Source organism: Zootoca vivipara, chromosome 6, assembly GCF_963506605.1.
Source record: "Zootoca vivipara chromosome 6, rZooViv1.1, whole genome shotgun sequence".
Lineage (NCBI taxonomy): Eukaryota > Metazoa > Chordata > Lepidosauria > Squamata > Lacertidae > Zootoca > Zootoca vivipara.
This window is the reverse complement of record NC_083281.1, coordinates 10210829-10226920: the sequence shown is the minus strand read 5'-3', so window position 1 is coordinate 10226920 and position 16092 is coordinate 10210829. Positions and strand designations below refer to the sequence as shown.

The following is a 16092-nucleotide window of genomic DNA, read 5'->3' as shown; positions in this document are numbered from 1 at the left end:
ATTGGAGCCTCAGCTTCACGATCTGTCCTTTCAGTGAGCACTCAGGGCTGATTTCCTTCAGATTGGACAGGTTTGATCTTCTTGCAGTCCATGGGACTCTCAAGAGTCTCCTCCAGCACCATAATTCAAAAGCATCCATTCTTCAGCCTTCTTTATGGTCAAGCTCTCACTTCCATACATCACCACTGGGAACAGAAACTTAGTTGGTCTCTAACTTAGTTGGTCTCTAACTTAGTTGGTCTCAAACTTAGTTGACCTCTAAGGTGCTACTAGAAGGATTTTTTTTTTATTTTTTGTTTCCACTACATCAGACCAACACGGCTACCTACCTGTAACATGCAGCTACATATGATATTCATTCTTTAAGTTCCAATCACTCTGTCTTCTGCAAACATGTATTTTGTCATAGAATCATAGAGTTGGAAGAGACCACAAGGGCCATCCAGTCCAACCCCCTGCCAAGCAGGAAACACCATCAAAGCATTCCTGACAGATGGCTGTCAAGCCTCTGCTTAAAGACCTCCAAAGAAGGAGACTCCACCACACTCCTTGGTAGCAAATTCCAGCAGAACAAAATTTAATTTAATTTTGTTCTGCTGAGCGCCTGGCGCAGCTCGCACCCAGTACCCTCTGGATGGCAGAAGGTGACTCCACTGGCAGGACTCTATAGCAGACGCTCTGACCTTTGGTGAAGTCAGCCAGCCACACCAAGACCCGACCTAAAAGAGAGTTGTGTCAGGGAATCGATGCTTAGGAGCTGCCTTACGCCAACAACGCAAAGAGGTCAAAAGCCTGGCACTGGCACGGATAACCCAGGGTCAAAGTGCCTGGCACCACAGGCCCCAGCTGGAACGCAGCAGAACCAGGGTTCAAAATTAGCCAGGAGCCACTTGCAACTGAGTGGAGATGCCCGGGAGCCAGGTTGCATAATCAGAATGAATTCCAGGAACCAAAATGCTTTTTTTCTGTGCAGCAGGAGCACCAAACAGCGTTACAGTGAGTTGTTGTCGCTTGCCTTCGCTTCCCCCACTGCCTTGCTCAGAGTTGTGAAGGATGTTCCTACCTTATGAATGGTCCGTGTCACCATTAAGAAAAAGAGGTCGGAGTAAGCCAATAGTTATGTCGATTGTCCCTGGACCAGGTGACTTTCCTTTTTTAAGCCCTCGAAGTTCTTAACCTGGCTCAAGGTTGTCCTCTGAACTAGGCAGATGCTTAACTGAGAATCCATCACAGTCAGTCCATCATTTGGAAAATGAGACTTGTCCCAAAACGCCAACTAGAAATTCCGTTTTGGCGACTGTAGCCTCAGTTTAAAGAGACATTGGCTTACGTATCCGAGTTTCTCTTTTTAAAAGACATGGTACATTTTACTTTTAATTTTATTTTTCAAATATATATTTCCACAAATTTCACACACACAGGTGAAACTCGGAAAATTAGAATATTGTTGAAAAGTGCATTTATTTCAGTAATGCAACTTATTATTTATTATTTTTATTTTTACAAATGCTTTCTTTTGGAAATTCCACAGTAATAAAACAAATAATTACAAAAATAAACATTGCTGTTATATTTCATTAATTCCATTCCATTTATAATTGACCCGCCTAACGACAAATAATTACAATTACAACAAATAAAGGCTTGACATATCTTGCTTTGCATGTCATGCATCTATCTCATATATTGGTTCCACCTTTTAAGTTGCATTACTAAAATAAATGCACTTTTCGACGATATTCTAATTTTCCGAGTTTCACCTGTATTGGCGACGGAAACCTTGGTTTTAGGAGCCATTTGGTGCCTAGCTCATATATAGTATCTTGTGTTTCTAAAACTGCTTGCGTCCTAGAAAGCCACATCAGTCTGTTTAGGTCAGAGCCAATGGGGGAGGTTGAGGACTAGCAGCGTGAGATGGCTGGGGAGGCAGGTAACCAGGTCCATACCAGTGGGACATGGTGTGGAGTCAAGAGGCCCTAGCTTTTACGGAGTGAGCTGCTTGCCTTCAAGGCTGCCGGAGGGCCCAGCGGGTCGCTGTCAAACCGGTAAAACAGGTGGTGTTTGTTTGGAGAGCGCAGGATTTACAGGCGGGTGAGGAAAGGAGCCTGCAGGCTGGCAGGTCATATGACTCAGTAGCAGTAAAGGTCACAGCTGGAGAGCCAAATACCATCTTGAGAGCGAGCGAGCAAGCACCAAATTATTCCTTTGTTTGGATTTTTGGCCCCGTTTCCACAGGTCTCATGATCGTGCCCCTCGCTCGCCACCCCCTCGGGTTTCTAAGGTCTCTGGGGGAGATCCTGCTTACGAGCTCCTCCCTTCATTGGGAACGGGACAGAGTCATAGAATTGCAGCTTTGGAGGGGCCCCCCCACGGGCCATCTAGTCCAACCCCCCTGCGATGCATTTGGAGAACCTTTAGCTGCCTTTGCTGGATCAGACCCCAGAAAGTTCCCTTTGGCCCAGAGGATCATGCTGAGCCAAAGATTCTGGCATTTGCAGGGGGGTGGGCAAGAAGCCCGTCAAGGTCCCTTCCAACTTTACAATGCTGTGATTCTGTGATTCCTGGGAAGGGAAGCTACTGCTTCAGCAGACAGCTTGTCAACATCCTCCTTCATTTGTGGCGCCCAGAATTGGACACAGTATTCCAGGTGTGGTCTGACCAGGGCAGAAAAGAGTGGGACTATTATTTCCCTTGATCCGGACACTAGACTTCTGCTGATGCAGCCTAGAATAGTGTTAGCTTTTTTTGCTGCTGCATCACCCTCTTGGCTCCTGTTCAGCTTGTGGCCCACCAAGACCCCTAGATCCTTTCCACAGGTACTGCTAGTAAGCCATGTGTCCCCCATCCTATATTTCTGCATCTGGTTCTGCCTGCCTAAGTGCAGAATCGGACATTTGTCCCTATTGAAATTCATTTTGTTAGCTTGCGCCCAGTTCTCCAACCCGCTAAGGTCATTTTGAATCTCATAGAATCATAGAATCATAGAGTTGGAAGAGACCACAAGGGCCATCCAGTCCAACCCCCTGCCAAGCAGGAAACACCATCAAAGCATTCTTGACATATGCCTGTCAAGCATCTGCTTAAAGACCTCCAAAGAAGGAGACTCCACCACACTCCTTGGTAGCAAATTCCACTGCCGAACAGCTCTTACTGTCAGGAAGTTCTTCCTAATGTTTAGGTGGAATCTTCTTTCTTGAAGTTTGAATCCATTGCTCCGTGTCCGCTTCTCTGGAGCAGCAGAAAACAATCTTTCTCCCTCCTCCATATGACATCCTTTCATATATTTGAACATGGCTATCATATCACCCCTTAACCTTCTCTTCTCCAGGCTAAACATACCCAGCTCCCTAAGCCGTTCCTCATAAGGCATCGTTTCCAGGCCTTTGACCATTTTGCTTGCCCTCTTCTGGACACGTTCCAGCTTGTCAGTATCCTTCTTGAACTGTGGTGCCCAGAACTGGACACAGTACTCCAGGTGAGGTCTGACCAGAGCAGAATACAGAGGTACTATTATTACTTCCCTAGATCTAGATGCTATACTCCTATTGATACAGCCCAGAATTGCATTGGCTTTTTTAGCTGCTGCATCACACTGCTGACTCATGTCAAGTTTGTGGTTTACCAAGACTCCTAGATCCTTTTCACATGTACTGCTCTCAAGCCAGGTGTCACCCATCCTGTATTTGTGCCTTTCATTTTTTTTGCCCAAGTGTAGTACCTTACATTTCTCCTTGTTAAAATTCATCTATTTGTGCATCTGGTTCTTCCTGCCTAAGTACAGAACTTGACATTTGTCCCTATTGAAATTCATTTCGTTAGCTTGCGCCCAGTTCTGCAACCCATTAAGGTCATTTTGAATCCCGATTCTGCCTTCTGCGGCATTAGCTACCCTCCCAGTTTGGTGTCATCTGCAAATGGGATGAGCATCACCTCAATTCCTTCATCCAAGTTGTTTATAAAGACGTTGAACAATAGCGGGCACAGGACAGAATCCTGCAGCACCCAACTGGTCACTTTCCCCCAGAATGGCAGGGAACCATTCATGAGTACTCTCTTTTCGGTCCGTCAACCAGCTACAAATCCACCTAACAGTTCCCTCGTTCAATCCACATTTCACCAGCTTCCTCACGAGAATATCACGGGGAACCTCATCAAAAGCCTTGCTGAAATCAAGATACGCTATGTCCGCAGCATTCCCTCGATCCACTAAGCTTGCAACCCCATCAAAAAAAGAAAGAAATGGGATTTGCCTGGCATGACTCTTTTTGATAAACCCATGCTGGGTCTTCGCAGCTTCCGTTCCTAAGTGCTCGCAGACCGACTGTTGAATTACCTGTCCTTTCCTTTTACCGGTCGGCAGGGGCACGTGGCATAGGGCCACCCTGTTGGCGAGCAAAGAACGCCCCCTCTGCCCGCCTTAACCAACTCTCCCTGCTTGCTTCCCGCAGCCGTCCAGAGGGGCCGGATCCCTCCCACCCACTCCAGCGCCAGCCCCAACGCCCTGCCCAGCGGCGAGTACTACAACGGCCAGCCCGTCTCGGAGCTGATTTCGCAGCTCCTCCGTGCCGAGCCCTACCCCACCGCACGCTTCAGCTCCCAGTATGCCCAGCAAGGTAGCGTGATGGGCATTGATAACATCTGTGAGCTGGCGGCGCGGCTCCTCTTCAGCACGGTGGAGTGGGCGCGAAACATCCCCTTCTTCCCTGACCTGCCCGTCTCGGACCAGGTGGCGCTGCTGCGGCTCAGCTGGAGCGAGCTCTTCGTCCTCAACGCCGCGCAGTCTGCCCTGCCGCTGCACATGGCGCCACTGCTGGCCGCCGCCGGCTTCCACGCGGCCCCCATGTCGGCCGACCGCGTGGTCTCCTTCATGGACCAGATCCGCATCTTCCAGGACCAGGTGGAGAAGCTCAACCGGCTGCAGGTGGACCTGGCGGAGTACAGCTGCCTCAAAGCCATCGCCCTCTTCACCCCAGGTGAGCACACCGGCCATTCCCGGCTGTATTGAGGCGGCTCGAGCGAGTGAGCCAAGCTGCATTTTTGGCTCTTGCCAAATTGCTGCTGTTTCTTCCTGGATTTGGAGGTTTTTCCTCTCTCTGAACGGAAATACTTTGTTGAAGTAAATCAAAATGCCATAAAATCACAGTAGTACTAAGAAGTAGAGCAGTAACAGCAACAACAATTTTATTGTATACCATTATTATTATATAATAATTATTATCATATACCATGTCTCATAGGATGGGCGTTGCGACTACTCTAGAGTAACGACTCTGCACGTTCTGGCCTTTTCATGCTTTTATTAAGTGCAGTCTATTTACAGTGATAGAGCTGTACAGGATACATCCTTCTGGTCCGAACCAGAACCCTGGAATAGCGCGCTCCGCGTCTTCTTCCAGCATAAGAGTCTGGGCACGCCAAATCGCCTTCCGCGTTTCCTCCTGCGTAATTCCGAAACCGGAGGGGAAAAGGGCCTCCTTTCCCTGTTTTCCTTCTCCCCCTTTTCCCCCTCCCTCTCTTCCTCTCCCACGTGGAGCAAGGGCTCTCCTATGCTGCCAGAGCCCCGTCCCCTCCCTTCTCTTTCCTCACTTGACTCTTCCCCCTCCCCGCTGGCACTACTGCTGGTGGGGGAGATGCTCCTCAGGATGGGAGGGGGCTCTCTGTACTCTTTGCCCCTTACACCATGTATAAGACAACCCCTATTTTTGGGTAATCCAATTTAAGAAAATGGGGGGAGATGGCCCATAGTTGTTGAGCTTTTTGGAGGGGGGGGGCAATGCTGAAAACCACTCGCCAGACTGACAAACTCTGCCAACCCCAGGCGTCACAAAAGCCAGAGCATCTGCCCGATTGCCACCAGCAGCCGGCAAGCGCATGCATGCACTATTGGCGCAGCAACAGCCAACCCCCAAAGCAGCCCTTGCCGCAGCCACAAATCACCCACCCAGTTGCCTCTGACAACCTCCTGCTTGTGGCAGAAACCAGTCGCGTCCCCCCCCCCGCACTATCCGTGTATAAGACGAGCCCCGATTTAGAACATTATTTTAGAGTAAAAAAAAACAAAAACCCTCGTCTCACACACAGAAAAGTACGGTAATTATTCTCATAATTGTGCAATTATAATTATTTGGTAATAATTATATAATATTATAGGGACGCGGGTGGCGCTGTGGGCTCCCTCTTCACCATTTCTCATCATGCATGGAGGCAGCGCCACCTTGTGGCGAGACAGAGTGCAAGCCTGCATGCCCAATGGCAGTCTATCTGGGTTCCTAAGGGTAATTGTACAGTGTGCAAAAAGGATGCTGGATTAGATGGGCCGCTCTCTTCGGCTTGATCCGGCAGCCAGCCTCTTCTGGTATCTTTGTGGAACCTCCATGTCCAGAGGCAGTCTATCTCGGTTCCTAGTTTCTCAGGGTTATTTAGCCACTGTGAGGACAGGATCGTGGAATTGTAGTGTTGGAAGCGGCTTGAGGGTCATCTAGCCCAGCCCCCGGCAATGCAGGAATCTTTTGCCCAACGTAGGGCTCAAACCCACCACCATGAGAGAGTCTCTACTGTCAGAGCCTATCAGGAGTAGAGGTGTATCTCTATCCCCCCCCCCTGCAACACACACTTTGGCTTGATCCAGCAGCCAGGCCTGTCTTTGTGGAACCTCCAGGTCTAGAGGCAGTCTATCTGCATTCTTAGGTTCTGAGGGTTATTTGGGAACAGGAGGGGGGCCGGCCCAGGCTCTCACGAACGCTAACCATCTCCTCTGTTTCAGACGCCTGCGGCCTCTCGGACCCTGCGCACGTGGAGAGCCTGCAGGAGAAAGCGCAGGTGGCGCTCACGGAGTACGTCCGCTCGCAGTACCCCTCGCAGCCGCAGCGCTTCGGCAGACTCTTGCTTCGCCTCCCCGCGCTGCGGGCCGTCCCCGCCTCGCTCATCTCGCAGCTCTTCTTCATGAGACTGGTGGGCAAGACGCCCATTGAGACGCTCATCAGGGACATGCTACTCTCGGGAAGCACCTTCAACTGGCCCTACGGGACGGGGCAGTGAGGAGACGACGAGTGCGCGGAGTTGTCGGGAACCTGCTTTCCCGCCCCGCCCCCCCATCTGCCCTGCTGGTTCTTGCGGCCGCCACACCGACAGCCTGGATGTCCTCTGGCACCACCCGATTCCCCCGGATCGAGGCAGCGAACTCTGTGCAATTTTTCCCCGTTTCAGGGGGTGGGCTGGGGGGACCACCCCATCGGCTGTGACTGCCTCTACCCCCAACCCCAGTGCCAAGAGAGGGCCAGGGCGGGTGTCCATTGGGAATTTCTCCATTTCCGTTCCATTGCGGGCGCAGGAAATGTAGCGCCCTTGGTTTTGTTTTCCTGGTTTCGTTTCGTTTATCCACTCCGGCTTCAAGGAGACAGATGGTTCCCCCGGAGGCTTTGCTGGGGGGCTTCTGCCCCCCAACTTCCTTGATTCTTGGGCCTCAGAGAGGGGGGAGCCTGACCCCTCTCCTCTCACCCCCATTTCTCTTGATTCGCCTTCTGCTGCCTGATGCCCCTCCCCAGATGTTGTGGGGCACCCCCCAAGCCAGTGTGTCCAAGGAGTCTGGGGTGATGGGGAGCCCCAAAGCAGCGGTGGACCGTGACTGAGGTGGATTGGGCCCCCAGGGCGAATTTGCAAGCTGTTTAGCCTGGAAGTAAGCCAGATTTTCGCAATCGAAACAGGGAGGTGTTTTGAGAGAAAACCTTTTGTTGCAATGGGGTGAGGTGGGGGGGGGCTGTTACTTTGGGATTCACCTAATGTGCAAATTTCCCAGATGTCTGGGTGCAACCCTGCGTGGAACCAAGGCAGATAGGAGAATTTCCTTTCCCACAAGCAGAGAGCGGCTCTAGGCGCGTGCAGAAGGCCCCAGATCCAGCCTCTGGCATGTTCAGCTTAAAGGACCTGGGGGGGGGGCAGAAGACCCAAGCAGTTGCTCCCCTAGGTTACGTGGACTCAGTATAACTTTCTGTGCTCCTGTTTAGATCTGCCTGCAATTCAGACGCATGAGGACTAGAGTCTTGATTCACTGCCAGTAACACTAGGACTAGAATCTTGCATTACTGTCGGGGTACTGCCAGCCTTCCAGGGTGAGGGCACAGCTCAGTGATGGGACACCCCCTCTGCACCCTGAATAATAACAATAATTTATTACTTATACCCCGCCCATCTGGCCGGGCCTCCCCAGCCACTCTGGGCGGCTTCTAACAGGATATTAAAAACACAATAAAACATCAAACATTTAAAAACTTCCCTAAACAGGGCTGCCTTCAGATGTCTTCTAAAAGTCAGGTAGTTGCTGTTGACATCTGGTGGGAGGGCGTTCCACAGGGAGGGTGCCAGTACTGAGAAGCCCCTTTGCCTGGTTCCCTGTAACTTCACTTCTTGCAGTGAGGGAACCGCCAGAAAGCGCCCAGAGCTGGACCTCAGTGTCCAGGCAGAATGATGGGAGTAGAGACTGTCCTTCAGGTATACTGGACCGAGGCCATTTAGGGCTTTCAAGGTCAGCACCAACACTTTGAATTGTGCTCGGAAATTTACTGGGAGCCAATCTAGGTCTTTCAGGACCGGTGTTATGTGGTCTTGGCGGCCGCTCCCAGTCACCAGTCTAGCTGCCGCATTCTGGATTAGTTGTAGTTTCCGGGTCACCTTCAAAAGGAGCCCCGCATAGAGCGCATTGCAGTGGTCCAAGTGTGAGATAACCAGAGCATGGAGCACTCTGGCGAGACAATGTGCAGGCAGGAAGGGTCTCATCCTCCGTACCAGATGGAGTTGGTAGACAGCTTCCCTGGACACAGAACTGACCTGCGCCTCCATGGACAGCTGTGAGTCCAAAATGACTCCCAGGCTGCGCACCTGGCCCTTCAGGGGCACAGGTATCCCATTCAGGACCAGGGAGTCCTCCACACCTGCCCGCCTCCTGTCCCCCCAAAACAGTACTTCTTGTCAGGATTCAACCTCAATCTGTTAGCCGCCATCCATCCTCCAACTGCCTCCAGGCACTCACACAGTGCTTGGCGTGCCTGAAGGGCCCCAATAGCTCCTCCAGGTCGTAAACGACCCCTTTGCCCCCGAACCCTGGAGAGAAGCTGCCAGCCAGTGTAAGGCAACATAGAGCTGGGTGTGGCTCGGACAAAGACACCTCCAATTGCTCCTGCTTTTATAAATCGGCTCTTGAATTAGACTCCATGAGGACTAGAATTTTACATTAGGGGCAAGGACCAAAACTCAGAAAGACCCAGGGGTCTCAAATGGGGTTATGCTGTGAGATGCCTCTTCCGGGGTCTCAGGGGCTCCTGGTCAGAGCGTAAAACACTGGGCTGGATAAACAAGCTACTTGGACAACAAGTGTCCTTGGTCGCTGGCAGGTTCCCGTCCGCCACAAAGACGAGCCACATTTTGACATGCTCAGCACCGTTGCCCCCTTACTTGTGATGGAAGCTGCCTGCCCCACTTCCTCCGTCCGCAGTGGGGGAAGTCCGCCTCGCCTGGGTGGCGCTCCCTCCATGTTTGTTGAAGATGCTATGCAAAATAGTTTTGAGCTGCATGCAATTTGAAATATACTGACGACTTTTAAAACACAGCGATCTTCCTCTTTTCGCAACGGGATTCCGGCTTCCTTTGCTGGTCGGATCAGTTTTGACTGAGACACTAAAAAACGAAAACAACCCCCCTGCTGCTGTTTTTCTCATGGATCATTCTCTTTCCTCCAGCCTGCAGACCTGCTCTAAGGATCTCCGCTTGGCCTGTGTGTCCTCTCAGTGACGCCAGTATGAATTGCCCTCAAACCCATTTTCCGGATGGGAAAAACTGAGACCAGAGGACTATTTCCCCCTGAATTATACATGTCCATGGGAGTGATGTGCCTCTAACTCAGGTCTCCCAGATCCAAAGTACCGGTTGTAATCTATGCAAGCTATCCCCACCCCGCCTACAAATTCTGCATCAAGGAAATTCAGATTCTGCGCTTAGAATAAAATTATGTTTTTGTTTTTTTAAAAAATGGTGAAAATCAGATGTGTTTTTTTTAAAATCCCAGTTGTATGATGTGAGGTTCCTGAAGAACATCCCGGGTCAGGAAGGGCACAGGTGAAGGGTAATAGAATTGTAGGGTTGGCAGGGGACCAAAGGGTCATCTAGTCCAACCCCCTGCAATGCAAGAATCACAGCTAACCCGAGCAGAGCCGGCCTGGCTGGGTGTGTTGAATCTGCCACCTGACCCACACTGGCCAATCCCATACCCCCGAGCATCAGAGGTAGACTGCGCTTCAAACTGGAGGCTCCATTGAACTACCATGGCTTAGAGCCGCTGCTACATTGCCCCTCTTATTCTTCAAGCCCCCCCCCCTGTAAGCAAAGTTCTTAAGAGGAAGTTTTCCCAGGGTCTCCATGCAGAAATGGCCTGGTCCGATCTCCGAAGAGGCTGGACAGAGAACCACTGCCTGCCTGTGTTCAGTTGTGAGCACCTTCCTATATTCATGTCTGTAGCAGCCCTTAGCTCAGAACCATGAGTATAGCAGGAGGTCGTCGTCCCCCGTTCCATTTAATCCCAGGTTTATTCTCTGTCCGAAACTCACGGGCAGTAATGACCTAAGTGGACCCAATTTAAAACTAAAAACTATGCACTTTGAGGTCTCTCTGATTTCCACGGGAGTTTGGGTACCGCTCTTAATTAAAAGCCATAGAGAGAGAAATGTCCCCCAAAAGTTTCGATTCAGTGGGGCCCTTGGATAAAAATCCTACTCATTAATTCCCCCCCCCCCCGGTTCGTGGAAACCGGATTTGGGTGTCCGGATGGAAGGAGAGGGTGACTTGTGCCAACCAAAATGTCGAAAAGAGGGGAAGGAACGGCTGTCGGGTTTGATTTCGTTGCGGATGCCTCCTTTTCTGATTTGATGCACAGCCAATGAAACAATAAATATTGTTTTTTCTTAGGAAAAAAAAGGCAGGCAGTGGTTGGTTTGTGTTTCTTGGAGGGGAAAGGGTTTGGAGGGGGTGGGGAGAAGTGGCGTCACTGTTTTAAGACGATTCAGCACAGGTAAACTTTGCAGCACAAAGTTAAACTGTGGAACTCCCTCCCACAGGAGGCAGGCCAGGTGGCTTTAAAAGAGGATTGGACAAATTCACGGAGGACAAAGCTATTTGGAGACAGTGATGCTTCTGAACAACCAGCACTCCCACTTGCTAATTTTAATCCAAAGAAAGCCAACATCTTTTGGGGATCCTCTAGCTGTAATTGCAGGGTGGGGGGTTGGTCTGGATGACCCCTGGGGGACCCTTCCAGCTCTGCAAGTTGATCTCAAACGGCTACAAAACACACCTGGATCTCCACAGCCAGCATTCCCCACTTTTATTAAAGGAACTATTAAAAACGCACACATACACACAACTGTTTACCCCCCTCCCCAACCCCTCCGAAACCCCCAGCTTCCCCACACTCAAATGGATAAATCCCCAAACATGCATAAATGGGGGTTGTATATTTACAATGCTGAATGAGTCAGTAGATGGATCACTGGACGGTTCGCTTTGAACCTGCATCAATGGGAGTGAATATTCGGGAGTCTGCCGTCTGATTGCTGGGGGTGTCTCTCTGTTTTGGAATGGGACGCCCCCCCTACCCCCTATTCACACTTTGACTTCGTATTTTTAGTCTTGTGTGTGTCAATCAATTCCCCCAGGTCTGAGAGTTTTTCTCGCCGTTCGCTGCCGTGCCTTGCCAAATTCCCCCACTGAGTTGAAGCTTGGCTAAGCAAAACCTTTCTCTGGATTTTCTGTGCATGTGAAATCGCAATGCCACCCTGCTTTTTCGGACATGTGTCAAGAATGTTCCGTCCCCCCCCCAAAAAAAGTTTTATCAGCAGGTGCATTGGTGTGCGGAGATATGATGAAACTCCCAAGATGCTGGGGAACATTTGGAATTTCCTAAGGAAGGCCGCTGATGGGTTTCTCAGTACACCAGCTTCACTTGGGAAGGGAGAACCAGCTCTTTGAAAACCCGGCAGAAATGCTGGCAAAAGATTTCAGAATTATTCTTGGGTGCTGTTTAACTCCTTGCCGCTCAGGGAAGTGCGAAACACACAATGGCATGAAATCCTATCGTTTGGGGTGGGTGAGAGCTGATTCAAGATTCGCCTAATCATAGGGTTGTTGAGGTGGAAGCCACCCCTAAGGTCATCGAGTCCAACCCCCAGCAATGCAAGGATCTTTTGCCCAACATAGGGCTCGAACCCACGCTCTTATCAATTGATAATCCAGGCATGGGAGATCGGTGAGCCTCCATCTTCATCCCTGGGCTGCGTTCTGCACAAGCAATTCCTCGATGGCTAATTTTGTACAGTGCTTTTTAAAGAGCACAAGTTCAGGGTTGCAACCAACTATGCCTCCTTCGCGAAAGGGATGGGAATGGCCGACGTAGGACCATTGACTTCAGTGGGTCTACTCTGAATACATGGGCGATGGGAAAGGGTTGCGGCTCAAAGTCGGAGCACATGCTTTTCATGCAAAAATGTTTCTCAGCAGGCCTGGAGTAAGACCCCTGGCTGAGATGCTGCAGCATCGCTGCTGCCAGTCGGTGTAGGCTACACTAAACTAGATGGGCTGTAGTGGCTTTGCTCATGTTAAGGTGGCTCCCCCGAGAGCTTAAGTTACAGAGCACCCATTTTGCATGCGGAGGGTCCGGGTTCAATTCCTGGCATCCCCAGGCACCTGCCTAAACCCCTGGAGAGCTGCTGCCAGTCAAAATAGGCAATACTAAACTACATGTACTTCCATGGCCTGTCTTGGGAGTGGGGGGAAGGCAGTGCCCGGTGTTCCTTGGGCTTAGCTGGGAACAACCCACGGTTTTTAAAAAATCTTTGGCACCCAAAATAAGAAAGTGCTCTATCTAAATGAGGATTTGTAAGTTCTTTCTCTTCTTCCTGGCTTCTTTTTGCTATGCATGTTCAGAGTTCCAGGATCCCAAGAAAATGGAGTTGCTTTTTTAAAAAATGGTTTTGCAAAATTGGCACGGGAATGGATCAAAGAGGTCATCTTGACATATGTACAGCTCGAAAGAAAGCATCCCTGCTTGTCTTGTTTTGGGGTTCAAATTCTGCAGAAAACGGGAGCGTTGACCGCGCCCCCTGCAGCCGCCTGCCTCGCTCCCCTCTCCAAGTTACGCCCGACTCTTGTCGTAGTCGCTGACCATCCGCTTGATGTGGAAGAGCTTGTTCCGCAGAGACTTGCTGTCCATTTTCTTGCTCTGGTAGTCGGGAGTCTGCAAGGCGTGAATTTGCAAGGAAAACGCGTTAGAAAACAGAACACAATTCACGGTATTCTCGCTCGGGCCGCAGATTCAAATATATTTCTCAACCCAGCTTTTCACAGGATGGTAGAGTTGGAAGAGACCTTCCAAGTGTCATAGAATTGTAGAGTTGGGAGGGACCCCTGAGGGTCATCTAGTCCAGCCCCCTGCAATGCAGGAATCTCAGCTAAAGCATCTGTAGAACCAAATTCCAGGAGGCCACCAACTTGGGTGGATTCAGTTTCTTAGGAGTATTTGGCCACTGTGGGCGCTGGCCTATTGTGGGTGCTGAATCCAGCAGCCAGCTTTTCTGACGTTCTAATGGAGCCTCCAGGTCCAGATGCAGTCTATCTGGATTCCTAGGTTCTGAGGGGTATTTGGCCACTGTGAGGACAAAAACAAAGGCTCTCTTCTCTCCCCCACATCCTCCTTTAGTGCACAAGGGGCCTGTGGGTGTTTAGGGGCAACACACAAATCTGGATTTGGCCCTAAGAAGCGTAGATCAGGAGTGGTGAACCCACTGTCCTCCTGGCATTGCTGGCCTCCACCTCCACCATTCGCTGACCATTGGGCATGCTGGCCGCTCCAACATCCAGAGAGCCACAGCTCTTTCCCTGGCCCCTTTCGGGAGACAGAAAAACGTCACTTACGCGCTTCAGGTCCTTCAGGCGGTTGTATTCTTCAGCCACCCCCTGCGGGAGAAAGATGTCAAAGTCAGGAGAGTCTTGTATATGGAACCTCCCTGTTCATGAGCAGTTTATCTCAGGGTATTCCTGAGAATGCACTCTCGGTCCCTCTCTGTTTTCACTGTCCTGAGTTCAGCTCTCCACATTTCCACACCAGTCTGCAATCATTATTATTCTTAAGCAGGCATAGGTAAACTCGGCCCTCCAGATGTTTTGAGACTACAATTCCCATCATCCCTGACCACTGGTCCTGTTAGCTAGGGATAATGGGAGTTGTAGTCCCAAAACATCTGGAGTTTGCCTATGCCTGTTCTAAAGGGAGCCCCGGTGGGAAGGTGTCCGGTCCCAGTATCCCTGGTAGAGCACAAGACGGTTCAAGCCCCACGTTGGGCATTACAATTCTTGCATTGCAGGGGGTTAGACTGGATGACCCTTGGGGTCACTTCCAGCTCTACGATTCCTCCCGCTCCACACATTTCCGCAAAGCAATTTCACCCAACAGACCCTGTTTCGCAGGGCATCCTCCCCCTGCATAATCCACCTTTGCCGTTTTCACAAATATACAGGTGAAACCTGGAACATTAGAATATCGTTGAAAAGTGCATTTATTTCAGTAAAGCAACTTATTATTATTTATTTTTCTTTTAATTTTTACAAAGGCTTTCTTTTGGAAATTCCACAGTAATAAAACAAATAGTGACAATAATACAAAAATAAACATCGCTATTAACATTTCATTAATTACATTGCATTTATAATTGACCCGCCTAACAACAAATAATTACAATTACAACAAATAAAGGCTTGACATATCTTACTTTTGCATGCCATGCATCTATCTCATATATTGGTTCCACCTTTTAAGTTGCATTACTGAAATAAATGCACTTTTCGACGATATTCTAATTTTCTGAGTTTCACCTGTACGAATTTAGTCATTGTCTGCATTTATATCCCTACCTTTTCTGTCTCCGCAGAGCTGAGTGCTGCCCATATTGCCTTCCTTCCTTATTTCTACCCACAATCCTTTGCTCCGGGTGCAGTGGGGGGGGGACACAACCCACCTGGTACTGCAGGCTGTCTTCCGGCAGATGGTCCAGCTGTTTGCTCAGCTGGTTGATCTGGTCATTGATGGCGTCCATCTCGGCACACAGCACCTTGTACCGCTTGAGGTCGGCGTCAAACTCTTGCTTGTAGTCCTGGCGGACGCTGTCTGACGTGATTGGGGGATACAGGCTATGGGGAACGGAAGAAAAACCCACACGGTGTGGGAATGGTAAGGAATGCCTTGCTTTTAAAATATACCCTTGGCCATATTGTGGTGTGACGACTAGGGTGACGACTTTTTTACAACCTCATTTCCCTGTATCATAATTTGATGAGCTTTCATTAAAGATTAGATAAAATCTTACTCTCAAAGAGATTTGATAAAAAAAAAACTCACGCACAAAATGATTTTAAAATTTTTTTATCAGTTTTTTGACCATTTTTGAAGTCACTGTAAGCAGATATAAAATTGAACCCAAGCTTTAGAGTCACATATATACAACATTATATAGGGTCATCAAACACACAAGGAAGCTTTTTTTAGCTGCAGTAACAGTATAGACGCCGCTAGAGGACGATGTTTTGCTACCTCTCCTGTAGGTTCTTTTCCCAGCATGCCCGGCAGGGTCTGCTGGCTGAGTTTTGAGGTCCCAAAAGGGGGCTTTTACCTTGCGCAGGTGTGACATTTCTATACCCTATGTTGCTAAGAACACTCCCCATTGCGGAATGTGGTGTTGTGTCCAAATTTGATACGAAATATATATAGAATTGTTAATACAATTTTATGAAATGGTAAAACAACATACAAAAATTTTAAAAATGGTTTGTGCGTGACCTTTTTAAATATTTCAATGGAATATACCTCATTTTAGGCATTAATAGGCAAAATTTCATCCATTTGTGCTACAGGAAATAATTTTTGAGGAAATAAAATGAAAAAGTCATCACCCTAGTGGCGACCCTTTTGAGGACAGCAAAGTGTTTGCCAGCACTGAGGAAAACTTTCAATTTAGTTCCTTCCTTCCCTTGAAGGGGACACACTACTACTAATTTTAT

General features: G+C 49.4%; 2 protein-coding genes across 4 annotated transcripts in view; one reads left to right on the top strand and one right to left on the bottom strand.

Annotated features, from left to right (window-relative positions):
• The window catches only part of NR2F6 (nuclear receptor subfamily 2 group F member 6), a 27149-nt gene extending 14637 nt beyond the window's left edge, over positions 1 to 12512 (top strand). The window contains exons 3-4 of the mRNA XM_035120605.2: positions 4449 to 4973; positions 6764 to 12512. Coding sequence (XP_034976496.1) covers positions 4449 to 4973; positions 6764 to 7038 — 800 coding nt within the window. The 3' untranslated portion in view covers positions 7039 to 12512. The remainder of the gene's footprint in view (positions 1 to 4448; positions 4974 to 6763) is intronic.
• Positions 11439 to 16092, bottom strand: part of LOC118087287 (occludin-like) — a 24227-nt gene continuing 19573 nt past the window's right edge. For 2 of the 3 annotated variants that reach the window (XM_060275405.1, XM_035119811.2), the window contains exons 6-8: positions 15054 to 15225; positions 13954 to 13995; positions 11439 to 13276 (exon numbers count right to left, since the gene is read on the bottom strand). In XM_060275405.1, the coding sequence (XP_060131388.1) occupies positions 13175 to 13276; positions 13954 to 13995; positions 15054 to 15225 (316 nt within the window). In that variant the 3' untranslated portion in view covers positions 11439 to 13174. The remainder of the gene's footprint in view (positions 13277 to 13953; positions 13996 to 15053; positions 15226 to 16092) is intronic. The other variant, XM_035119810.2, reaches the window with a different exon arrangement.